Consider the following 22,418-nt stretch of genomic DNA (forward strand, 5'->3'; position numbering starts at 1 on the left):
AGCTTGCGACCTGTCTTTAGCTGGTTTTCCACAATTGGTCAAAAATATATATGTAGAGCAGTAGTAATCTTTATGAGAAATAATTATTGTTTTCTATCTAATTTATTCCTTAATTTACCGGAAAAGATTTTTTTTATTGTTTTTCAAAATATGGTCAAAGTTTGCATTCAAAATTAATTTGGATTCTAATAGTATGCCTAAATACTTCATTTCATCCGCTTTCTCAATAATTCCACCATCATGCGCGGTCCGTCTCCTATAGATCAGGATAGACCAAACGCTTTCCTAAAAAAATGACTAATTAACATTCAGTGCCTATTTTTTTAAAAATAAAATAAAATCAATAAGTTATACTAAAAAAAAAAATAACTAATCTTTTTGGTAACTACAAGTTTTTTTTTCTAAAGTTTGTTGTTAATCGTAGCGTTGTGCGATGGGTTCGATGTTTATTAATTAATAACTTTTTTCCTGCGCAGTAATGCGTGAACTGAAGTAAAAATCACTGCGCTCTGTCATATTATGTAAGAAAGGACGGCGATCTGTTGATTTATATAAGGCGGTCGTTCTGTACTAAATTCACAAGTCGGCGCGTGCGCAAGTTAAGATCTTTAGAAGCTCAGTCGAAGCAGTTCCAAAAAACAAGCTCTTGTTTATTTTTCATATATTGTGACTATTTAATAACAAATTTAGCACTTTAATCTGTTAAAACGGTAGTACTATTAAATAAGCATAACTCTCTTATGCTGAAATCGTGGCATAAAACTCTTTTTTAGTTAAAATACATATTTAACATTTATTCCCCAACCAAAAACCTCATCGCACACCCCCAATACATGTACATACATTAATTTTCTTGTTTTTTTTTCTTCCTTTTTCCATTTATTTAGTTTTTTCAACGTGAAGTTTTAGTTTATTAATTTCAAAACAATTTTAATATTTTTTTATTTTTTTAGAAAAAAAAGAATTATTACAGTTTTCATTATTTACATAAATACTTAAATTTTCAGACCATTTCCAAAAAGTCGTAAATAATTTGTGCTTGAAAAATGAAAATCCATTTGTGGTAGAGTGGGATTTGAACCTGGGACCTTTGGTCCGTGAGTCCACAATACTGTCACGGGACCGCAGCTCAGTTCGGTATGCTTTTTATGTCCCGTTAATAGAACACTGATCCTGGTACATCAACCCTCAAAAGATAACGCTTTAGATGACAGCTGAAAGATTATAAAATATTACAAAATAAGGCTATAGGCACCGAACCTAAGATGTTTTTCACTAATGACAAAAGTGAAAAAAACGCATCACTAAGCATTATTATACGTTTATCCATAAAACTTTCATTTTTGGCACCAAAAGCAGCTTATCGTAATAAAATATTATCTAAAGATAAAGTGATAGGTCTAACGCTTCGAGTATCAGATAAGGGGCTATATTATATTTCGCTGTGTTTACATATTCGCCAAGTAGATCAAAATTTAAACCTCTTATTTACATTTTACTCTTTATTGAGGGAAAATTTGTTTAATAAAAACAGCAATACACAGCACTCGTCTTAACTTTATTTAAAAATATTTAGAAATTCTTACATAGGTGGTAACCTTAGATATCTTATATTAAAAACCATTAAACAATGTTATGCAGCTATTGAATTAAAAAATACACCAGAAATAATGCTAAGAAGAAACAAATCTAAAAAAACATATGTAAAAACTACGTAATATAAAGGCATTTAAGGTAAAAAGTTTTAGAAATGCAGGAAACATTGTCATTATATTTGACCACTTAAATACCTATGTAAAACTTTTAAGAGTGCACTGACTAAAAAATATCTTTTAAAAAACAATGACATGAGATGAATGAATAATTACCTATACAGTATTGCAATATTAATGATATAATGATTAAATACATTGTTTAAATACATGAATTTTTAAAGTAACTATTTACAATGTGCAAACACGTGAATCAAACACGTAAAAAGTATTTTATAAATAATTACCCTACATCAGTTTACATAAAATGAAAGAAAGAAAAAAACACGTTGAAAACCACAAACTAAAAAAGAAAAAAGATCATGTCGAAAAATGATTTATACAAGATGATTCACTAGGAAGTATTACAGGAAAAAATAAGAACTAATAACTCGTACTTAGAAAGAGGAAGTCTTGCATAGCTGCTAAAAATTAGTTTATGAACACAGATTTCGTACAACCATGAGCAAAAACATCGATAGTAATGCAAAATCAGACGGGTTTTTAATGTTGCTTTGGTTTCTGTAATCTTTAACTTCTCCTTGACTCGGAGAGTCCGTGGTATCTTTAAGCTCTTCTGGACATGGAAGGAGACTGATTGGTATTTGGAAGAGATGTTTTTGATCTTGTTTTTCGTTCATATTAGCGCTCGCATCTACATCGTTCGTTCCATCTTGCTGCGCATCGTCATAGTTCTCGTCGGCCTTTTGATCCTCGTACATTGATTCTGGCAATTCGTAGTGGTCTTCTTGCGCTTTCACTTGGATGTGGTTTTCGTGTTGATGACTGATCTGCTTTTTAACGGAGTGTTTGGTTGGCGTTGGGTCGTTGACGAGTTGGTTGTGAAGCTCAGGTTTCAGGTGGCAGGTGACTTGTTCTAGGGACGATCTGATCTTTTCGCTTTTGGTATCATTTCTCAGCATGTGCATCCAAGACAGGCGGCAATCACAGTCGAAGTTGTTACCTGTGAAAAAAAAACATTTTCAAATTAAAATGTTGATAAAATATGTTTTTTTAATTTATTTATATCTCTGGAAGGGTTTGAATGTTTTTTATATAACTTAAGTATTAATGATTTTTATGTAATTATTAATAAAACTATCAATAAAACTTCTTTGTTTCGTTTAACTTTTTTATTATTTTGACCAACGAGCGCTTTTGCCTAAGTAGGCATGTTCAAGACTGGTAAATTGTCACCAACGTTTACAGCTTTTATACTATTTCTAGCACATTTTGGAGATAAGAAGATCAAATAAATATTTTAAAAGAGAACAAAAAACATAAATATTTACAACTAGTTTGCTAAACAGTTCATTTTTGGGAGTTATTGGACTGAAATTGGGATTAGACATTTATTATTTATAAGGTGAAAAAAGAACACATGACGAAATACAACAAAATGGGGAATACTCATTTTAACAAGTTACATTGGCACAATACTTAAATTTTTTGACAGGGAAGTTTACATATAGATAAATGACAAAATATTTTAAGATACATATCTAGATTATTCATTTGTTCATAGAATGAAGTAATTATATCGAATGAAGTAAAGTAAATCTATAGAGTTTTATTTTTGTATTTGATTTGTATTTGATTTGTTTTTTATTTTCAAAATAAACCACAAACCCATGGCAAAAACATGTAAACACACGTGACATGTGACACATTTTCACCATTTTAAATCTTTGACTTTGGAGATTATAACCTATTTATTTATTATTTACTCAATTATCACTGTCATTAGTGCTCCAAAACACAAAATAAAGCCTTATATTTAACTTGAGCTCTAAACAACATATTTTTAAATATATTTAAGTATGCATCATAATAATACGCCATGAATAGAGTCGCCCATTCTGACGAAATTCATTCTATGATTATAACCACGATATAGTTACGGTTTACAGAAATACAACACGGGCCGTAGCTACTCAGGTCGAGAATGAAGAAGTTTAGCTTTACGGGGAATTAAGTATAATAAATGTTGTCTTACGAGCTGTAAAATTGGCAGAACTGACCGAACTGAAGCGGAAGAGAACTTGAGACGTCACATGCGGAGTAAATTCATAAATACAAAACTTTAAAAAATCATAACGCTGGTAATACGATACATGATAAATTAAAAAATATATTTTTTGCTTAGTTAATTAGTCTATTAACAAATAATAATAAAAAACACTGAACTTCATCATTGCAAGTGGAAACCGAAAGCGCCCGTTACACGTTAAACGTATAAACAAACTTGGCAAACTAAAAATTTGGAAAGCTTTTGTTGTATGCAATACATTTAAAGACCTTCTTTAGGGGTAGGAATGATTACTCTGAGTATGTTTCTATATCAGATAATAAACCTATCATGTTATTTACAATAGTAAGTTCATCCACAAGAAAAACTTTTATGCAATGATTTATTAATTGAGTTGTATGTAATGTTTTAATTAGTGTATGAAAAACGTCGTTAATTTAAGCAAAACAAAATTGTTTATCAAAATGGCTATCATAATTTAGTGAATTGCTCGCCAATTAAAATACTATTATTGTATTGCAACGGTCGACACGTGGCACATTTTGAAAATAGCCATAATGAGATGAATAATTACTACGAAAATTAATCCTAACGCGTGAATGGCATACTGTTTATTTTGAAAATCGCGAAAATAATTTATTATTTTGACTCATTACAAGTTGTTTAATTCATAATACAATTATTGAAAAAATTATCCGTGGAATAAAAAAACGAGTTTCGTATTTTGATTAATCTGACTTCAAAAGGTATTTTAAGGCTGATTTTGTTAATATTTCTTGATAAAACTCCATAGTAAATGATTTTAATAAAATAATAAATCAAATTATCAATGAAACTTCTTGGCTTAGTTTTAGTTTTTTATTATTTTGACCAACGAGCGTTTCCTTGCTTTTTTGCTTCGAGCGCAGTCTTGAAGATACCTATAAAAAAAGCGCAACAGCGCTCGTTGGTCAAAATAATAAAAAAAGTAAATATAAACCAAGAAGTTTCATTGATAATTTTATTTGTAATTTTATCAAACTCATTATTTTTAAGGTTGCAATCTTATAAAAAGGAAGGGAATCATACGGTTTAGTCATTTCAAAACGCTGTTTTTCAAAAATCGTGAAATATACCAAACTACGTGAACAAGCATAAGATATAAAAAAAAAATGTAATATAAAAAGTTTTATATAACTAAAATATGATTACTTTTTGACTGGCAGATTACGCCGTTTAAAATTAACACCAAAATTTGGTAGATTAGTTTTCATATAGAAACTTGGTTTAAATTTTTTTTTTTCTGTCAAATGACTTGAGTAACTTTAAAAAAAGAACTGTGGTGGCTAAATCTATTTTTTTTGTTTTATAAAAGAAATAAAAACTCTTTAACTTTATAAATTATATAATACATTTTGTGGTATTTTTTTTTTCAATTCTAAGTGAAATCATGACATTCAATAATCGTTTTTTTAATATTTTTAATAAAACAGTTCTAAATTTTAGTTTATACCATTTTTTTGGAAGTAAATTTTTGTTTGTAATATGTATAATCATATGAAAATATTTTCGTAATAAGAAAATTATCTTTTGATTTAAGTCCAAGTAAAACTTTTTTTTATTTCTTATATTTGAAGCATTAACTTTGTGGCCAAACATTCCAAAAAATGGTAATTAATTTTTGTTTAAAATCACTTACCGACTTTTCTATGTCAACTGGCTTCGAGACGTATCCGTCTCCTCATTAGGACACTTTTAACACTAATATGCAAATCTCTTTGTAGACATTTACTGTAGTAGTTGCACAAAAATATGAAACAACGTGTAGGCTTTTAATATCATACGTAGTATCGGCACGATGTTTTATATCAAGGTGTATTGTGGGATTTGCATATTAATGTAATTTGAGTCCCGACAAAGAGACGTACGTCTCGAAATTGGTTGACATGGTAAATTCGGAAGGTGGTTAAGTATTTAGAAATATTTATTTACCAACGATTACATATTTTTTTTATTTATAGTGTCTAAACGGATTGAGACTGAATCAGTATAAAACCCAACTTAAAAAAAAATAATTATCTTCAGTGATCATTTTGATATCTAGCTGTTAGATATTATATAAAGAATATCTTAGTATAAAAAAATATCATCTTAATAATACGATAAAAAATATTATAGTTAATAAATATAATATTATAGATGTTAACTGAGATGGATATGTTCTCATCATCACTATGGCTGCATCATCTGCGTGGCATGACCTTATCTCCCTTAGTATATTCACAATTTTTTTCTTTATTAAAAGTTTTTTTAATATATTTATTCGGCTTGTGTAAGAAAAGGTTTTTGGCATAATATATATTGTTGTGCTATATTTAGTTATAAAGGTGCTAAACTTGCTTCGTTTCTTTGTTGTTCTCAATATGTGTCCCGAATTGAGTTGTTGTAACTCCTGAGAATGTAATTCAGCCTATAATACTTGTAAAATACTTTGCGATGTATGATTTATGAATAAAAAAATAATTTAAAAATATATATTCTTCACAAAAAAAATCTATCTTGACAGTTTTTCTTTCATGAGACTTATGAGTACTTTGGAAAAATATTTGAAAATTTAGGAACAACATTACAGAGGCAAATATTTTAGCGTGATAAAAAATACTTAAGAGAAATAATATCTAAATTATTGGCTGAGAAATCGGGTGTTCAAATTCATTTTCTTAACAATTTTCGATGAATCACTGGAATAATAACTACTGGTGTTAGAAAATAACTTTTTATATTAATCAAGTTTTTATTTGTAATTCCACAGACCCAAGTGACTCGGAATAAATTTCGTTACTATCGTGTTTTACGACCGTAAATGTCTGTGTAGCCAGTTTATTATAATATTATTTGTCTGCTTCTACGTGACTGTGTAAATTTAAACAATTATATTTTTAAATGCTAAAACGCCATGCAAAATGTTAACCCAACGTTATTTAATTATTGTAAAAAACATGAAAAATATCATTAATATTTAAAGCATTCACTTTATGGTCAAACATTTTACTATACGTTATTATACTATTAATAGTTTTCTATTAAATAGTTTAATTCAAAACAAAATGGCTTTAAACAATAATGATATATACATTTGTAGCAATTTAGCTGTCAAGACAATTAATTATTGATATAACTGGTTATTTTGAACTTTTAGATAAAGCAAGAAATTTATGATTTTACTTTTCTATGATATTTATTATTATTTAATGTAAATATAAAAAAAATTAAATGCAAACAAAAATATTTTGCCAAATATTATTAAATATTTGTGGATAATCACCGATTTTTTACGTTTATTGGTTTCGAGTCGCACCCGTCTTTTCCGTGTTATATACAAATATTTAATAACATTTAGTAAAATATTTGACCACAAAGTAAATGCTTTAAATATAAAAATATCTCGAACCAAAATTTATGTTTGAAGCACTACTTTTTTGGATATTTATTATCATGAGTATTATATAGAAGTTTTACTAACAATATTGAGTAAGTCCAGAGGTTTGTAGATAAGGCCTGGGTTGTATTATTAAGATATAATATATTTAAATGACACTCCATACAAATTCGACCTAAAAAGTCATCCCTATAGGACAGGGATTGACAAGCAGAGATAGCATACTTGCTATCTCTGCTGGTCAATCCTCACGTCAAGCAAAACAAGTCGTACAATCAAAAACACGGACTGTTTACATCGGCCTACTGTAACTTCTATTAAGTATGTCGCTCCCTTCCGCATACGCGTCACCTTTGTTTGTCATTTCGCTTTACACCTAACTAAGTGAGCAGAACGAAGACAGGAGATAACTCACGAATTGTAACGTATTAATAAGACGTTTTTTAACATAAAAATAGCTATTTTAAACAGGTATTTACTAAGGTAAGAACATTACTTGCCGGTGAAAGGTTATACCATTGCTTTTCCAGATCAATTTGTGCAGTGTCATAGCTTATATATAGACATTTTAGTAATTTAGAGGAGAAAAGTATCTGGCAAACGCTAGCAACAGACTAAATTCCGCTCTATCAAACATATACTAATTGGCCCAAGGTGAATGAACATATTTCGAACCCTTATGTTTACTCTAATTTTATACCTCAATGGGTGTACCTCGTATGATTGATGAGTTAATGTGATAAATGATTGATAATAATTTTGAAATGGGAATATGAATGTCTAGGCATTTACAGCTAACTTCAGTCATGTAAACATCAACATAATCTAGAAAAGGCAATTAATTAATGTACAAGTTACATATAATGGCAGACGCCATAATGCGTTTTATAGTTGTGCAACCGGTGATAAAGCAACGCCATCTAGTGGTCGTGGCTGTAACTATAACTAAAATTAACATGGCCGACAACGCCCCGCTTACAATGATCATAAATTATTTACATTACCCCATACACCCCGTGACGTTTTATTATATTCCAACTCTTTATTCCGAGCCTCGGTCGTAAATCTGAAATTACCCGGGCGTACCCGCACACCAGATAATAAACACGATACTTATTGAGAACTTTAAATTAATATGATTTTTTTTAACAAATAAACGAAGCAATAGACACGTTCTGAGTCAAAGCGTTGATTCATCATTAATAGTATTACTAGCTTTACCCACGGCTTCGCTTACGTGGTATTATGGAGAAATCAGTTAGGAAAATAATTTGTTTGGTCGTTTAATAAAAAAAATCCCATAAAATGATTTATTTTTTCGGGATTGGAAAAAGCTTGGTTTTTCAAATATCCCTATGAAAAAAATACTATGATCCATTAGTATATCCACAACTCCTCTTTCTTCTCAAGCTCATATATTGTCCATGCGGCTCGATTGTGGAATCATCTCCCATCCACTATCAAAGGTAACATACAGTATCTCTGTTTAAATAATATTAAAATTCCTTAATTCCACACAAATCATGGTCACAATAGCTTTGTCTTTGAAGGTGTAAAAAATTATAATTATCTTCCCAATGAACTAAAAACTATTAAAAATAATATATCAATAAATAAATTTAAAGTAAATCTAAAGAAATTTTTTGAACACGTGTCAATACTACATTAAATTTTAATTAGTATAAATGTATTATTGTTTTATGTTTTTCTTTTATATATCCTATGTTTTCATTTTTTTCTCATGTACTCTTATTTAAAATTATATAAACTCCTATAAATAAACAACTACAACAGTGTAAGTCACTCTCCAAGAACAAGAGTTAGTCTCTTTTTTTGGAGAGTTACAGTGATAACATTTACTAGATGTGTAAAAGTAGATATGTATTGAATTTTTAAAAAAACATATACCTTTTATGAAATTTATCAATAAACAAAATAAAATAAAATAAAATAAATAAAAATCACGTCCTCTTTATTCCCTTTTCTCTTTGGGTAATAGTATTGATTTAAGATAATTTATATACAAATACAATTACGCATATTTTTCTTTACATATATCTTTAGCTTTTCTAAAAATTTGAAACTTTAATATTTCAAAAATTTTCTAAATTTCTACTGTGTCTAAAAACATTTGGACATATTCAAAATACTGTTGATTCACTGGTATAACAAAAAGAAAATTGAAACATTGTCATCTAGAAGGTGAAATAATTCAGCCAGATGAATGAATAAAGGTTTTGGCACTTTAATTTCACAAAAGTCTTAACAAATGTTTGTGAAAAATTCTTGAAGTTATAGCAACCATAATATCCAAGCTTTTGTTCGTTGTATAAGTTCAATGTATAATGTCAAACGACCATTGTAAATCTATGCTTTGTAAATTAAAAAATCAAACCAAACTGAAATAATTGTAAAATGCATTCCTCGGCACGGGGTTTCCCAGTGAAGAAAATATTACTAATACCAGTATGCAGAGACAAAACTTAAAGTGAGGAAAGTACATTTTAATCTCAAATGCGGAGAATAACCCGAAGGTGAAAACAATATAATGTACTTTCCTCACCTTAAGGATTGTCTCTGCATACGGGTATAATTCGATTATATTATGCTCCGGTGAAGCAAATAGATATTAAATAAATAAATAAAATAAAGACACTGGAAAGGAAAAAGTTACTAAGTGACATAATGTTGCAATTTTACAGAAGACCCAGCAACGGTTTTTTTTGTTTTTTAATTAACAAAAAAATCCTGTACATACGCATTATTTAGACATGATTAGATAATTGAAATATAATTGTGAAATACGAGATTATTAATTATAAATATATCGCTTGGTAAACTTTACTATTCCAGCGTCGATTGAACACGAGTTTAAGAAATTTATCAACTTTATCCGATGCGTAAAACTTGAACAGATGATCGAGAGACGCAGTATTTTTTGTACTAAAGCATTGTCCTGTGTGCCGTCCGGTGTACATAAGGAAACAAATACATTTTAGCTTGCATTTAATTTCACCAAAAAAAGTATCAAATAAAAGTCGTAAGACAATTTCTTTCCGGACTCTCTAATTTATATTTACTCTAGATACAAACGTAATATATTAGTTTATGTATCATGTATGAATTTACATTTCAAAATGCAAAGAAATGTCTTGGAAACGTTTATTTTTATTACAACGCATGCTTTTTAAGTATTGTTTTCTTTTCTTGAAAAAACAAAACGGAAAATAATTTATTTTGGAGAGAATTTAAACTCGTCCCTAAAGCATTTGTGCCACATATGATGAAATAAGTACATTATGTTTGTACAATATATATTTATATTTATGTGTATGTGTGTGTATATATATATGTGTGTAAATGTATCTGCGCATATTTATATATGTAAATATATTTCATATCATACTGAATACTCATTTACCTATGTTTGTACATTTCCTTATTTTTAACTTGATATTTTTCCTTTTAGTCTTTGTTATGTTATTCTTACTTTTAACTTCATTTAAATACTTAATGTATTACTAATATATGCATAAAAAAAATAATTATGTGTACTCATTTCATCATCTATTGCACAAATGCAGTACAGACGATATTATGATAAATTACGCATTAACCCACTCGTTCCTGTGATGTGACCGGCGCGACGTTGCAAACTGTACTTAATTAATTAATATTGCGGCAACTACTAAGAATATTAACACGGTTTTGTTTGTAATATTTAAGTAAATCGTAAAACATAGGAAAAAATATTATTTCACGTATGTTAGTATATTATTTCATTTTAAATTAAATATTTTGTCCGTCTGGATCTCAGAAAATAACAAAATATCGTGTACCCTTAGACAAATATTTATTTGAGAGAAAAATATATAATCTTATTAGATCATTGAGTAAGACACGTGCATTATTTAAATTAGATGAAAAGAGACAGAGGTTATCAGGCAATTATTTCCTTACCACAGATTACTTTAAGTTAACCTAAAGTAACTTCTGTTAACCATATAGCGACACAGGTGAGTTTTTTCACACAGTATGTTTAAGGTTAAATTAAACAATATATGTATATATATGTAAATATTATAATATGAATGTATATTGTATATGTATATGACCTGGTCATGGTACCGTGGTAGTTCAAATCCTACTTTACCACAAACCTTTTTTAATTTTTCCAGCACAAGTTATTTACGACTTGTACGAAACGATTAAAAAAATTAAACATTTGGGTAAATAATAAGAACTTGAATATTTATTTTACAAAAAGTCAACTGCCAAGGCAACGGAAACGATTTAAAATTGTACGGGGAAAAATACGTAAAATCGTAAAAACATGCTCGTGATAAATTTTGACAGAAAATGTTATGCAATTAAATGTTTAGATTGTTTTTTTATGTGTGATGAACAAACAAAAACACAAGTATTATAAAAAGGTATGTTGCAATGAGGAAGTTCTGTGTAATTTTTTAATTTTTTTAATTTGTTAATACACTACTAAACTAGTACAAAATATTTTTTTTTCAATTTTTTTAAATCGTATTATCAGCACTACGATTTTTTAAAGTTTTATATTTCTTAAATAACTCCGCGTGTGAGGTCAGAGGTTCTTTTCCGCTTATTTTCATTCAGTTTTTCCCATTGGTTCATCCATGATAAGCAGTGTATCCATTTTGCTGTTGTTTTTCAGAATAAACAAAAATAAGAAGAAAAGAAAAATAAGCAAACAGGAAATCATCATACGTTGATTCATATGAACCAGTGACGCCATTCAAAGTTGTTCGTTTTTATAAAAATGTTTTTGATTATTTTTTTCGTACATTTTCAGGAAGCTTTGCACTACAATTTAATGCTACAATTTTTAGCGCGCGCAAGAAAACATTGATTGTATCCAATTTCCGGTAGGGCTGAAGTTTCTCATTAGGTAGTATAGGAAGTATATCATTATTAAGGAAAAATATTTTTCACTTTTTTTTTCGCTATATATCTTTAGCTATAAAATATATTTATGTAAAAAATATTTATCGGAAGCGGGTTCTGTTAATATAAGAAAAATGGATGTCATTTTTAAAATATCTAGATCAAAAATAATTACGACGTACTAAACTTGGACGGCATTTTTTTTATTTAAAAGTTTCTGATAATGTTTCTGTTTTCTTTCTGTTCCTTTATTTCTTACTCGTATCCCTTAACGTATAACCCGGCTACAACAATTGTTTCATATTGATATTTCAAGCACTTATAATAATAAGAATGCATCTTTTCCCAGATTAATACTTTTTTTTTTCTGAATTCGGTAAATATTTCCTCACAACTATTGAAAAATTCTAGAGCTTTAATTAAAAAAAATAATCATAATTTGATCTAACTGTACCTTTTGAAAAAGGTTTAAAATACTTTATTTTTGTGAATACAATTTCATATTATATTTATTTTCTATTGTTTGAAAGCAAGGCTGGGGTTTTCTATGAATCCGCTGATGAAATTTTTTTTCAAAACCGAGCAAACGAAAAATCGGCCTCGGGGTGTAGTGACCAGCGCGTTTACCTACCATGAAAAGGTCTCGAATTCAATTCCTGACATGGTTAAAATGAAATAGTTATTTGAAAAAGGGTGTTATTACACTGGAATATTTCATAGTCTCTGGACTGGTACCTGAAGCCTAAGACTGATAACCTTACTTTTATGTGACAAAAATGATCAAGATGCGCTTCGGATTGGTGTACCAATTCAGTGCCTAATGTATCATTAGGTGCGAAAAGGGAATGACGATGAAAAAAAAAAAATCTATTTCATTATTATTATCATATTTTTAAGTTGAATTGGCTTTTTACAGGTACGCCTTTTTCCAATTTTTTGGCATTTTATTTAGTTATATGGAGAAAACAATTAATCAACCTATAATTTTGGATTGTTTGTAACTATTGTATATGGCTGTTGTTTTCTTTTAATAAATAAACAATGATAAACATAAATAAGGAATACTACAAAAATTTTGAATTAATTCATTTTACGTCATAAAAATATGATAAATGTATGCTACAGAAATGAAATAAACGTATTTTCATCTGTGTTTTCAAATAAAAAACAGAAAACAAAAAGACAATTTTCCGATTTCACTTTTCGCTTTTCTTTCTACAGAAATGCTTGAATTTTATATGGCTGAATTTAGCTGGGATATCAAACGTCGACTACTCCATTGGGTCTGACACGAAAGCTAAACATTTCACGAGTGATCGGATGCGGTAATCAAATAGCAGGGAACGTTGGTTGGAATCGAGGAAAAAATACACGCCAAAAATAGAGCATGTGCTGAAATAAATAGCGTACGAACGAAGAAGAATGTATCGTTATTTTAAATAAAACTTGAGCGTTATTCAGAAATCATTGGTTTTTAAAAAAAATCAGCATTTTTTCGGTACTACTTACGGCAACCAACAAAATGACATTCAATGTGTATTTATTTAGGTTCAAGTTCAGTGCCGAAATACGGCGTTTATTGGCACAAACAAACAGTCAAAATTTTTGTTTATCAGTGATCATTTGTGTATGTAAATAAGGCCATTTCTTAACGTCCGTATTGCTTTATGCAAAGGATAATACAATAAGGTTGATATGTCTGTTAATCGTGATTTCATGACGCATACTATTTCAAATCAATAAACGTCAAAGGATAAATATTATAGCAACTGTAGCGAATTAGTTTTTAGTCAAAGTACGGAACCACGTAGCTGCAATTATTCGTTCTACAAATAAACTTCACAGAACAATAAACGTACCGAATCTCGGAGCCGCTGTGTTCTAGAATGCACATAACGCTAATAAAATATAATGTTTACATGAATATAAACGTAGTATAAACCGGAAAATTGTAGAACCCAGCATCGCAACGTCAGTGAAGCGAGCATGAAATGCAATTACAATTCAATGCTGACCACACAACTTGTGAAATATTCCTTGCACTTAAGTCCAAATCTAGATGCATTAGCGACATGTTGGTCGAATGCATTTTAAATCAATGTTTAAAATGTTATCCAATGCATTAACGCAATGTCAGACAAGACTTCGTATGTGAACCAAGCGATGGATTAAAAATAAGTTGATATTCAAAATACCGATTTGGATAAAAGTAGGATGAATATTTGTCTTACCTTATTTTATTTTATGAGATTTACATAACATTATTACAGTAATATTAAGTTGCTCTGACAGTCAAACTATACAATATTTTTTTCATATTTTATCGACCAAAAACACATAATAAATATATACATATAATGAACAAAAGTCATAATGAATATATGGTCGCCATTCAGGCAAGTCACCAACCCAATCGACATTATTTTGAGAAATGACCTAAAAAAATATCGGATTTTTATGTTTTGGAGGTTTTATGTACTTTTTCGTGTCTTTTAAATAAATTCTAGTGTTAACTTCTGATTTCTGATATCTTAAAAAATACCTCGAAGGTTTTTAATGAGGCAAGGTGGCAAATATTTTTTTTGAGTAACTTTTGCTTGTTCATAATTTGATCGGGTTGTGGTCCCGTGGCTAGTGTCTCGGACTCACGTACCAAAGGCCTGTGGTTCGAATCCCACTCTACCCCAACTCAATTACCATTTTCTTACAGTGAGTTATTTACAACTCGTTGAAAATGGCCCTCAAAATTAAATATTTGGGTAAATCATAAGAACGCAAATATTAAAAAAAAAAAATATATAATAATAATATTACGTAACATGGACAATGCAAGCTTTAAGAGGAACAAAATTTTACTATAATATTGTGGTTAATTATTTAAATAAATATTTTTTTACGCGTTTTTTTACGAATTAATAAATAATTTAAAGTCAAATGGCGAAAAACAAATAATTCGGATTTGCGCACCTTTTTTTCTAAGTTACCTCCTTGAGTTTGCTACTTAAATATCATAGTTTTATAATTCAAATGGCATATACTTAAAAATTGTCATGTTTAGGGCTTGTAAATTTTGCCCGAACGGTGACGATATATTATATTAAAAACAATACATACAATATAAATCGAAAAAATAGTGAAATAATAAAAGTAAACAAGATATTTAAAAATCAGTTAATAAAAAATAATAATATCAATTAGAACATGTGTTGACCATCTATTTGTATCAATTACCATCAACTCCTTAGACTTTACGCGACCAATTTCTTTAAAAAAAGTAGTTTCACTAAGGGATAGTCGCTGTAACTTGAGTATCTTACTTTGTTGAGATCTTAGAACAAACAAATGTACAGACTGATATCTTAAAGAAAACGAAGGAAACAGTTTCAGGGATTTTGACGTGTCTTTCATTGACTGGTTTATGAGATCACCTTACATAACTTGTTACCCAATGTTTGATTTCCACATCTTCATAATTGTTTTATGTTGTACCAGTATACCTTCTTTATGTATTAAACATTATTTATTTATTTATTTATTTAAACGCTTTTATCAAGCTTTATCTCAAATGTAGTGTTATTCTATAATGTTGATTATTAAATAAAGTTTTATGGAAAACATAATATATTTATATATTCAACTTAGGTAAGAAATGCATTGATTTAAAAACCGAAGAATATCCGAACAAAAAATCAACCGGCTTATTCTGTCACAATTTCATTTCGTAAGTTCGTACGTTCGTCATATATCCAGCTCTCACTAACGCAACCAAAAACATATTTTGATCTTGTTCCCTTTCATATTATATGAACGAATTTACGAAACAAATTAGATACAGAATAAGGCCACCGTCAATTACTATAAGTTTTTATTTTGGTGTTTTATCATAAATTATATTCACAGAATGTTTGTAAAGTAATTTTCTTTTCTTTTCTTTTATAACTTCTTACTGTCTTATTTTCTTTGAAAAATAATTTGTCTTACTTTTACTCAACCTTAATTATCATTTAATTTTATTTGATTAAGCTACCTTCTTGTAATGTACCTTTGTATAATGTATACAAGATGGTGGAGTTCTATAAATAATGAAGGATATATATATTGTGTTAATAAGAATTATATCAAGGCTCAAAAAAGTTGTATGTATTTCATGTGTCTTAGTATCAAATCCAGGACCTCGAGTATGGTAAGCAAAAGAGCCAACCACTACACTACGAACTAGACTTTTCTCCACTCATTTTCCCTTTTCGGCATTTTAATCTGAGATAACCCATTGAGTCAAAAACACTCGTCCAGAATTCTGATTATATTTCACAAACAGAACTGTATTCTTACTCCGCCTGGACTCATACTAAAAAACGTATCCGCGCTTTCATGTTTGAAATTGATCTACCTTACAGTATTCTAGTAATAAATATAATATTACAAATACCGAATTTAAGAAATCTTGAAATAAAAAAATATGAAATTTGTTGCAACGGAGAAGGAAAACATAGAATGTATGGAAGTCTAGGCATCTATAGGGCTCATGACCTGACATTGGGTGGTTTAAGTGTCCACTTTATAAACTGTGTTACATTCACTATTCTGCTTATTTATTTATTTATTTTTATTCATACAAGTACACTTGACACTCTACACTCGATTGTTGGATCATCTCCCATCCACCATTAAAGATGTTACTACATTATCTCTGTATAAATCACGTCTGAAGAAACATCTCCTTTCTCTTCCTTAATCTCTCCTCCTTTTCTCTTTCCTCTTTTTTCCTTTTCCCCATAAAGTAATAGTTTTTATTTAAGGTGAATTATAAACAAATACGTTTATTTCTATTTTTATAAATCGTTTACTTTTTAATTTTTGTTTTATACTGAATATGTTATGTTACTTGAATTATAAAAATTAAACTATAATTTTAATGGTTAGTTGAAAGAAAACAAAGAAAAAATAAGCCCACCAAAGTACAAATAACATTACGTTTAAAAAGTTAAATAAATACATAAATATTACAAAAAAAAATAATGATAACGTATTCCAAACTCTATGAGACCAAAGGCCCTGTGTTAAGTAGGGATGCAACATAATAGGGGTTGAAACATGTACATAATTAAATTAAATATTATTACATAAAAATACATTTATTTCAAAGGGCATTTGGACAACACACCTAATAGTTTATAAATCTTTGTAATATCTTGCAGCAGTTTCCTGTAATGGTCTCTTCCCTTAGACAAAATCCAGACTTGTACACTCTTTCTGAAAATGGCTTAAACGTACAAATTTCTTCAACTCTTCCATCTGTTGACTTTTGTGAAGTAAAGGAGCTAAAATCTTTATCGTGTGGGTGAGATACATCCCGCTGAAAAAATACACCTACTAGGTAATGCTTTCAAATACTTCCCTATTCTCTTCTCAAAAATATTTTACCTATATGTTGCAACAAATTTAGATCTAAACAACACCCTAGGGAAGAAATTCAGCCTGTCTCCAAACATTTGGACATACTCAAAACATTGTAAAAAATAATCCTTCTAACCCCTGGGCCACTTAGTCTTGCCAGTGGCAAACCTTGCGATACTTTCTATAAGTGCCATTGAAAAGGGAAAACATCAGAAACTCAAGACAATTATATAGTTAAGGTGCGTGTATTAGAACACCAACAAACACGTAGTAAAAATAATGTTTTGTCTTCCGAAACATTCTCAATAATGTATAGGGGTATCTTGACCTAATCTCATTCATCACGTTAGCTCAAGATACACATTAGCCCGTTCTTTGCCTCCGTATTTACACGCGGAGAATTTCTTTATTTCGGGAAATCATAACAAATGCCTTAATAGAGCAATAACCGTGACAAATATACCGAAAATGGGCACGGTCCCAAGAATAACAAAAGTTCCGCCATAACCGCTTAAGTACCTTCTCCACTCGAGTACAGAAAAGTCGGAATAGTCGTCGAAGGCCCTATCAAGAATATGGTTTCCAAAATGTGAACCATATTAAAGAGGTGCTTTAAGATTCCTGCGAATTGTACAGGATGATCTAAAATTATTTACTTTTTTGTCGTAATTAAAAATTTACCTTATTCATGTCAATAAATAATTTTATATACTCATTTGCCGACTTTTCTATGTCTATCGGCTTCGAGACGTTCCGTCTCTTTATCAGGACATTAATTATACTTACATGCGATTCCCAAGTTTTACAACTTAACAAGCGCAGTAGTTACACAAACATATTAAACCAACGTGCTGATACGAGACATGCTGTTTATAGCTAACGCTAACTTCCACTGATTTAGTTTTTTTTGTGTTTGGTTTTCGGAGAAATAGTTGAAAAAAGAAGACAGAAGGAAGAGGGAGCATAATTTTAGTAGTTAAAAGGTTTTCATCTATTTTTTCGATACGATAAGTCACTTTAAAAAAAACAGCGCATATTGGTAAGCAATACAATGTAATTGCTCCAAAAATATTTAATTATTAATTGCCAAATATAAAAGACTCAAAATGTAAAAAAAAAATAAAAATAAAAATAACTGCACTTATAAATAATGTAGCGAGAGGTTTTTTTTAAAAATATGTGTAAATCAAAAAACGTAGTACTTTATATAATTAATACACATATTATTTATATTTTTATGTATTTCATTGCTTTATATTTGTTTCAATATATATATTAAACTATATTATTTATGTTTTAGTAACAAATATAAACTTAATTTTTGTATAATAACAATTTTAACTTTCTTACATTTGATTAGCTAGGCAATAATAATTAAGTAATTTTAGTTTTTTTTTTTTATGTCATTGTTTTATTAGTATAGGACTACTTATTTATTTATTTATTTTGTTCATTAACGCCCAAAAGGCATTTACAAAAAATAAAAATGAAATACATGCTAACATACTAAATAATAAAAGAATATACAGAAAAAAATTGTGAAATTAGTTAAAAAGGATATGATAAAAAGTTTTAAGAAATTAAAAAAAAAACAATAATAACAAAGGTATGTAAGAAAAAACAGTAAGCACATAAACAAAAAATGCAAAGATATAAGCTTATGAAATAAATTCTGTAAAGCAAACAAACAAAGTGTTATAGTGTGTTGGGCGATGAAAAATGAAGTTCTGTTCTTGAAATAAAACGAGAATCCTGTACGATCATTTCGACTCGATGGCTACTCTCATTTAAAAATCCTTAAAAAGTCAATGAAGCAGCAATAAGTGCGCCTTATGATGTATCGGTTAGTGCGTTTGAAAATTTTATTAAAATTTTTTTTGACGTGCAGTATTTTATAGTCTCGGTTCTAACAACTAAAGCGTAAGATTGATTGACGTAATTAAGTTATATACACGCTTAATTAAACATGCTTACATTATTACTGCCCTTTTTTCATCTGTCAGGTAAAAATCCTGTTACAAAAATCAAGTGAAGATATTTCCACCCCGTAGTGTGGTAATTGGCGCTTTCGCTTACCATGCTGGAGGTCCCATGTTCGATGCCTAGCAGGGGGTAAATTATTGGTTTTCATTGAAGTTTTCAAACCGGTTTTAGACAAACAAAAGTTTTTTTAGTGTGAGCGAAACCGACCAGAAGACCCTCGAATTTCATTTTTTTTTATCAGACGAAACATTTAATTGACTTCTCATTTTCCATTTATAGTGGATATAACAATATAACATTGTTAGAAATAAACCGTGTGCTAAAGTTTTATTTGAAATTTATAAGCTTTCATATTATTTGCTTTTGTGATGCCAAAAATTAGTATCGCAAAAAGTTTATGAAAATACCATCCTGTACTGTGGAAACATCACGACGATGGTTTTATTGGGTATATGATTTACTACTTATTCCAAAACTGGTGAAACTACATACATGCTATCCTAGTGCAAGGTAATCTATTTCATTAAACATAGAATACGTTAATATTTGGATACCTTAACATGGAAATTCGTATGACTTCAATTTGAAATTTAATATTATTTAATAGTTATGATATAAGATAGAATACATTTTTAAAGAATATATGGTAAGTTTGATTTATTTGTTTAAGCACTATTTAACATTAGCATTCACCATTTTGCTAATGTCTTAACATCCACATTTTTTCAACTCTTCCATTTGTTGAATTGAGTGAAGTAAAGGAGCTGAGAATTTTTGTGAAAAAAGTTTATTATTTGACACAATGATGTACATATTTTCACCAAACCTCTGTTTGAAAACAAAAAAAAGGAAAACAATTTTATTCTGAAAAAAAAAAGGAATTAATTCCCTCTCTAAACACAAGCAGTTTCCTTACTTAGATATGATGCAGTGATGTTTTGAATAATATTTGAATTTATCATTTGTTATTTACGTTTTAATATTCTAAGTTTATTTAAATGAATAAATAAATAATTAACATTTTAAAAATAACATATTGAAGTAAAAACTGTCTTAAATTTTGGTAGAATACCTTTGTAGATTATTTAACAAAATGATTACACTTAGTCAATTACAAGATTGGAAAAAATACAATTTATTCATATTATGACGGAGACGTAAACATTACAGCTTGATGAGAATGTATTTATAATATTACTAGCGACCTCCTTGGGGTAATAGCTAAGACTTTTGTGTCACGCATGAAAGATTTGCGTTTGATTCCCGGTAATGTGAATTTTCCTAGGTTTAATTAACCACTGAAACTGGTACTTCTGGTCTGTCGAGGTTCAATAAATTAAAATTATATGTAAAATAAAAATAAAAATAGTTGCAGTGAACAGTTTCCGTGTAAATGTTTTAAATAATAAGTCGGACGTACCAGAAGGTTTGTTTGAATATTGTGCGTATTAAAGATTTACTTGTGTATTAAGTGGAATTTAATATGCTAATTTTATAACTTAAAATATGACAATAGTGAAGGAGAGGTGTAGACAATACTAAATGAAATCTAGCCGGGTTAAATGAACACAAATTGAATTTACATTTACGATAAATGTCGTTAGCTGTGTCGTGTCGGGCGACCGGTACCAGCACTGATCGAAGAGAGTCTGATTTGCGTTAGCGTTGACTTAAAATGCCTTTTTTTGGTTTTTGTCCGAATGAAAAACAAAATAGATTCAACAAAAAAATATCAATTTATCGACTTAAATATACTCGAATTTGTCATAATTTTTTTTACAATTCTATTTATGAGGTAAAAATTTAATTTAATTTAATTTAATGTTCAATAATATACTTATTCAAAGATAAAACATGGAAGTAAATATATGTGAAAGCCGAAAAATATAATAATGTATTAAATGCATGGCTAGATACTAATTATTTAACTCTTAATAAATCTAAAACTAACTTCACCCCATTTCAAATCAGTACTAGAAACTATTCACAAAATGCTTATCTAAACATCAAACTACATAACAATAATTGTCTACATTGTGCTTATTGTAATTTCCCAATATTGGATAGGGTAGATAATGTCAAATAATTAGGAGTAACTATTGATCTAAATTTTAAGTGGAAACAGCAGATTGAAAATATAACAAACAAACTTAAATGACTGACGTATATATTCAAAACAATTCGTAATACAATTAATGTTAAAAAAAAATCATTTTGTATTGTGCGAATCAATTTTGGAGTAAAGTATACTCGGATGGGGTGGAGTGAGTGACACAATTTTAAATAGTGTAATTGTTGCGCAAAAATCGATAGTTAAAATTATATTTGTAGTCCCTATACAGACATTTATTGAATAAATATTCCACAAATCACAAATTATGACGCCAAAGCAATTATACGCTAAAACAATACTTGCTTACATATTAAAAAACTATTCTTTTTCAAATAAAAGACATAACCGTAACAATACAACAGATATAAATAATAATCACTAGAGCCTCAAAACAAATACCACTTAAACAAATACAAACGAAAACCACTTTCGAACAAAGGGATTTTAAGTACTATGCCATTTAAATCTATAACCTTCCTCCTTTGTCTATTTAAAAGATTAGAATTAAAACATGTTCAAAAAGGCTTTGAAAAAATTGATAGTGGAGCTAGGTAGATGTAAAATGGGTTGTCTCATTCGCCCAAACCAATATTGAAAATACTGCTCTACAAATGTATATTTTATGTTATGTTTTTGCTATTTTATTGTACGTTTTATAATATAAATATTATAGGTGTACATTAATTAATTATAAACTTATATACGTAGTGCTCAAAGCTGTCTGAATATTTTGTTAATTATCTCTTCTTCTTCTTATTTTGTTAGTCATCTTTGTTTGTTCTCACATGTAAAAATATTTTTAAAAGTATA

At 28.9% G+C, this 22,418-nt stretch overlaps 1 protein-coding gene across 1 annotated transcript in view; it reads right to left on the minus strand.

The window, feature by feature from the left end:
* Nucleotides 1-1,539: 1,539 nt before the first annotated feature.
* Nucleotides 1,540-22,418, minus strand: part of LOC148276474 (connectin-like) — a 116,456-nt gene continuing 95,577 nt past the window's right edge. The window contains exon 3 of the mRNA XM_088234194.1: nt 1,540-2,715. Within this exon, the coding sequence (XP_088090320.1) occupies nt 2,189-2,715 (527 nt within the window). The 3' untranslated portion in view covers nt 1,540-2,188. The remainder of the gene's footprint in view (nt 2,716-22,418) is intronic.

This window comes from Micrasema longulum, unplaced genomic scaffold (genome assembly GCF_059751315.1).
Source record: "Micrasema longulum isolate JH-2025_06_02 unplaced genomic scaffold, ASM5975131v1 h1tg001213l, whole genome shotgun sequence".
Classification (NCBI taxonomy): domain Eukaryota; kingdom Metazoa; phylum Arthropoda; class Insecta; order Trichoptera; family Brachycentridae; genus Micrasema; species Micrasema longulum.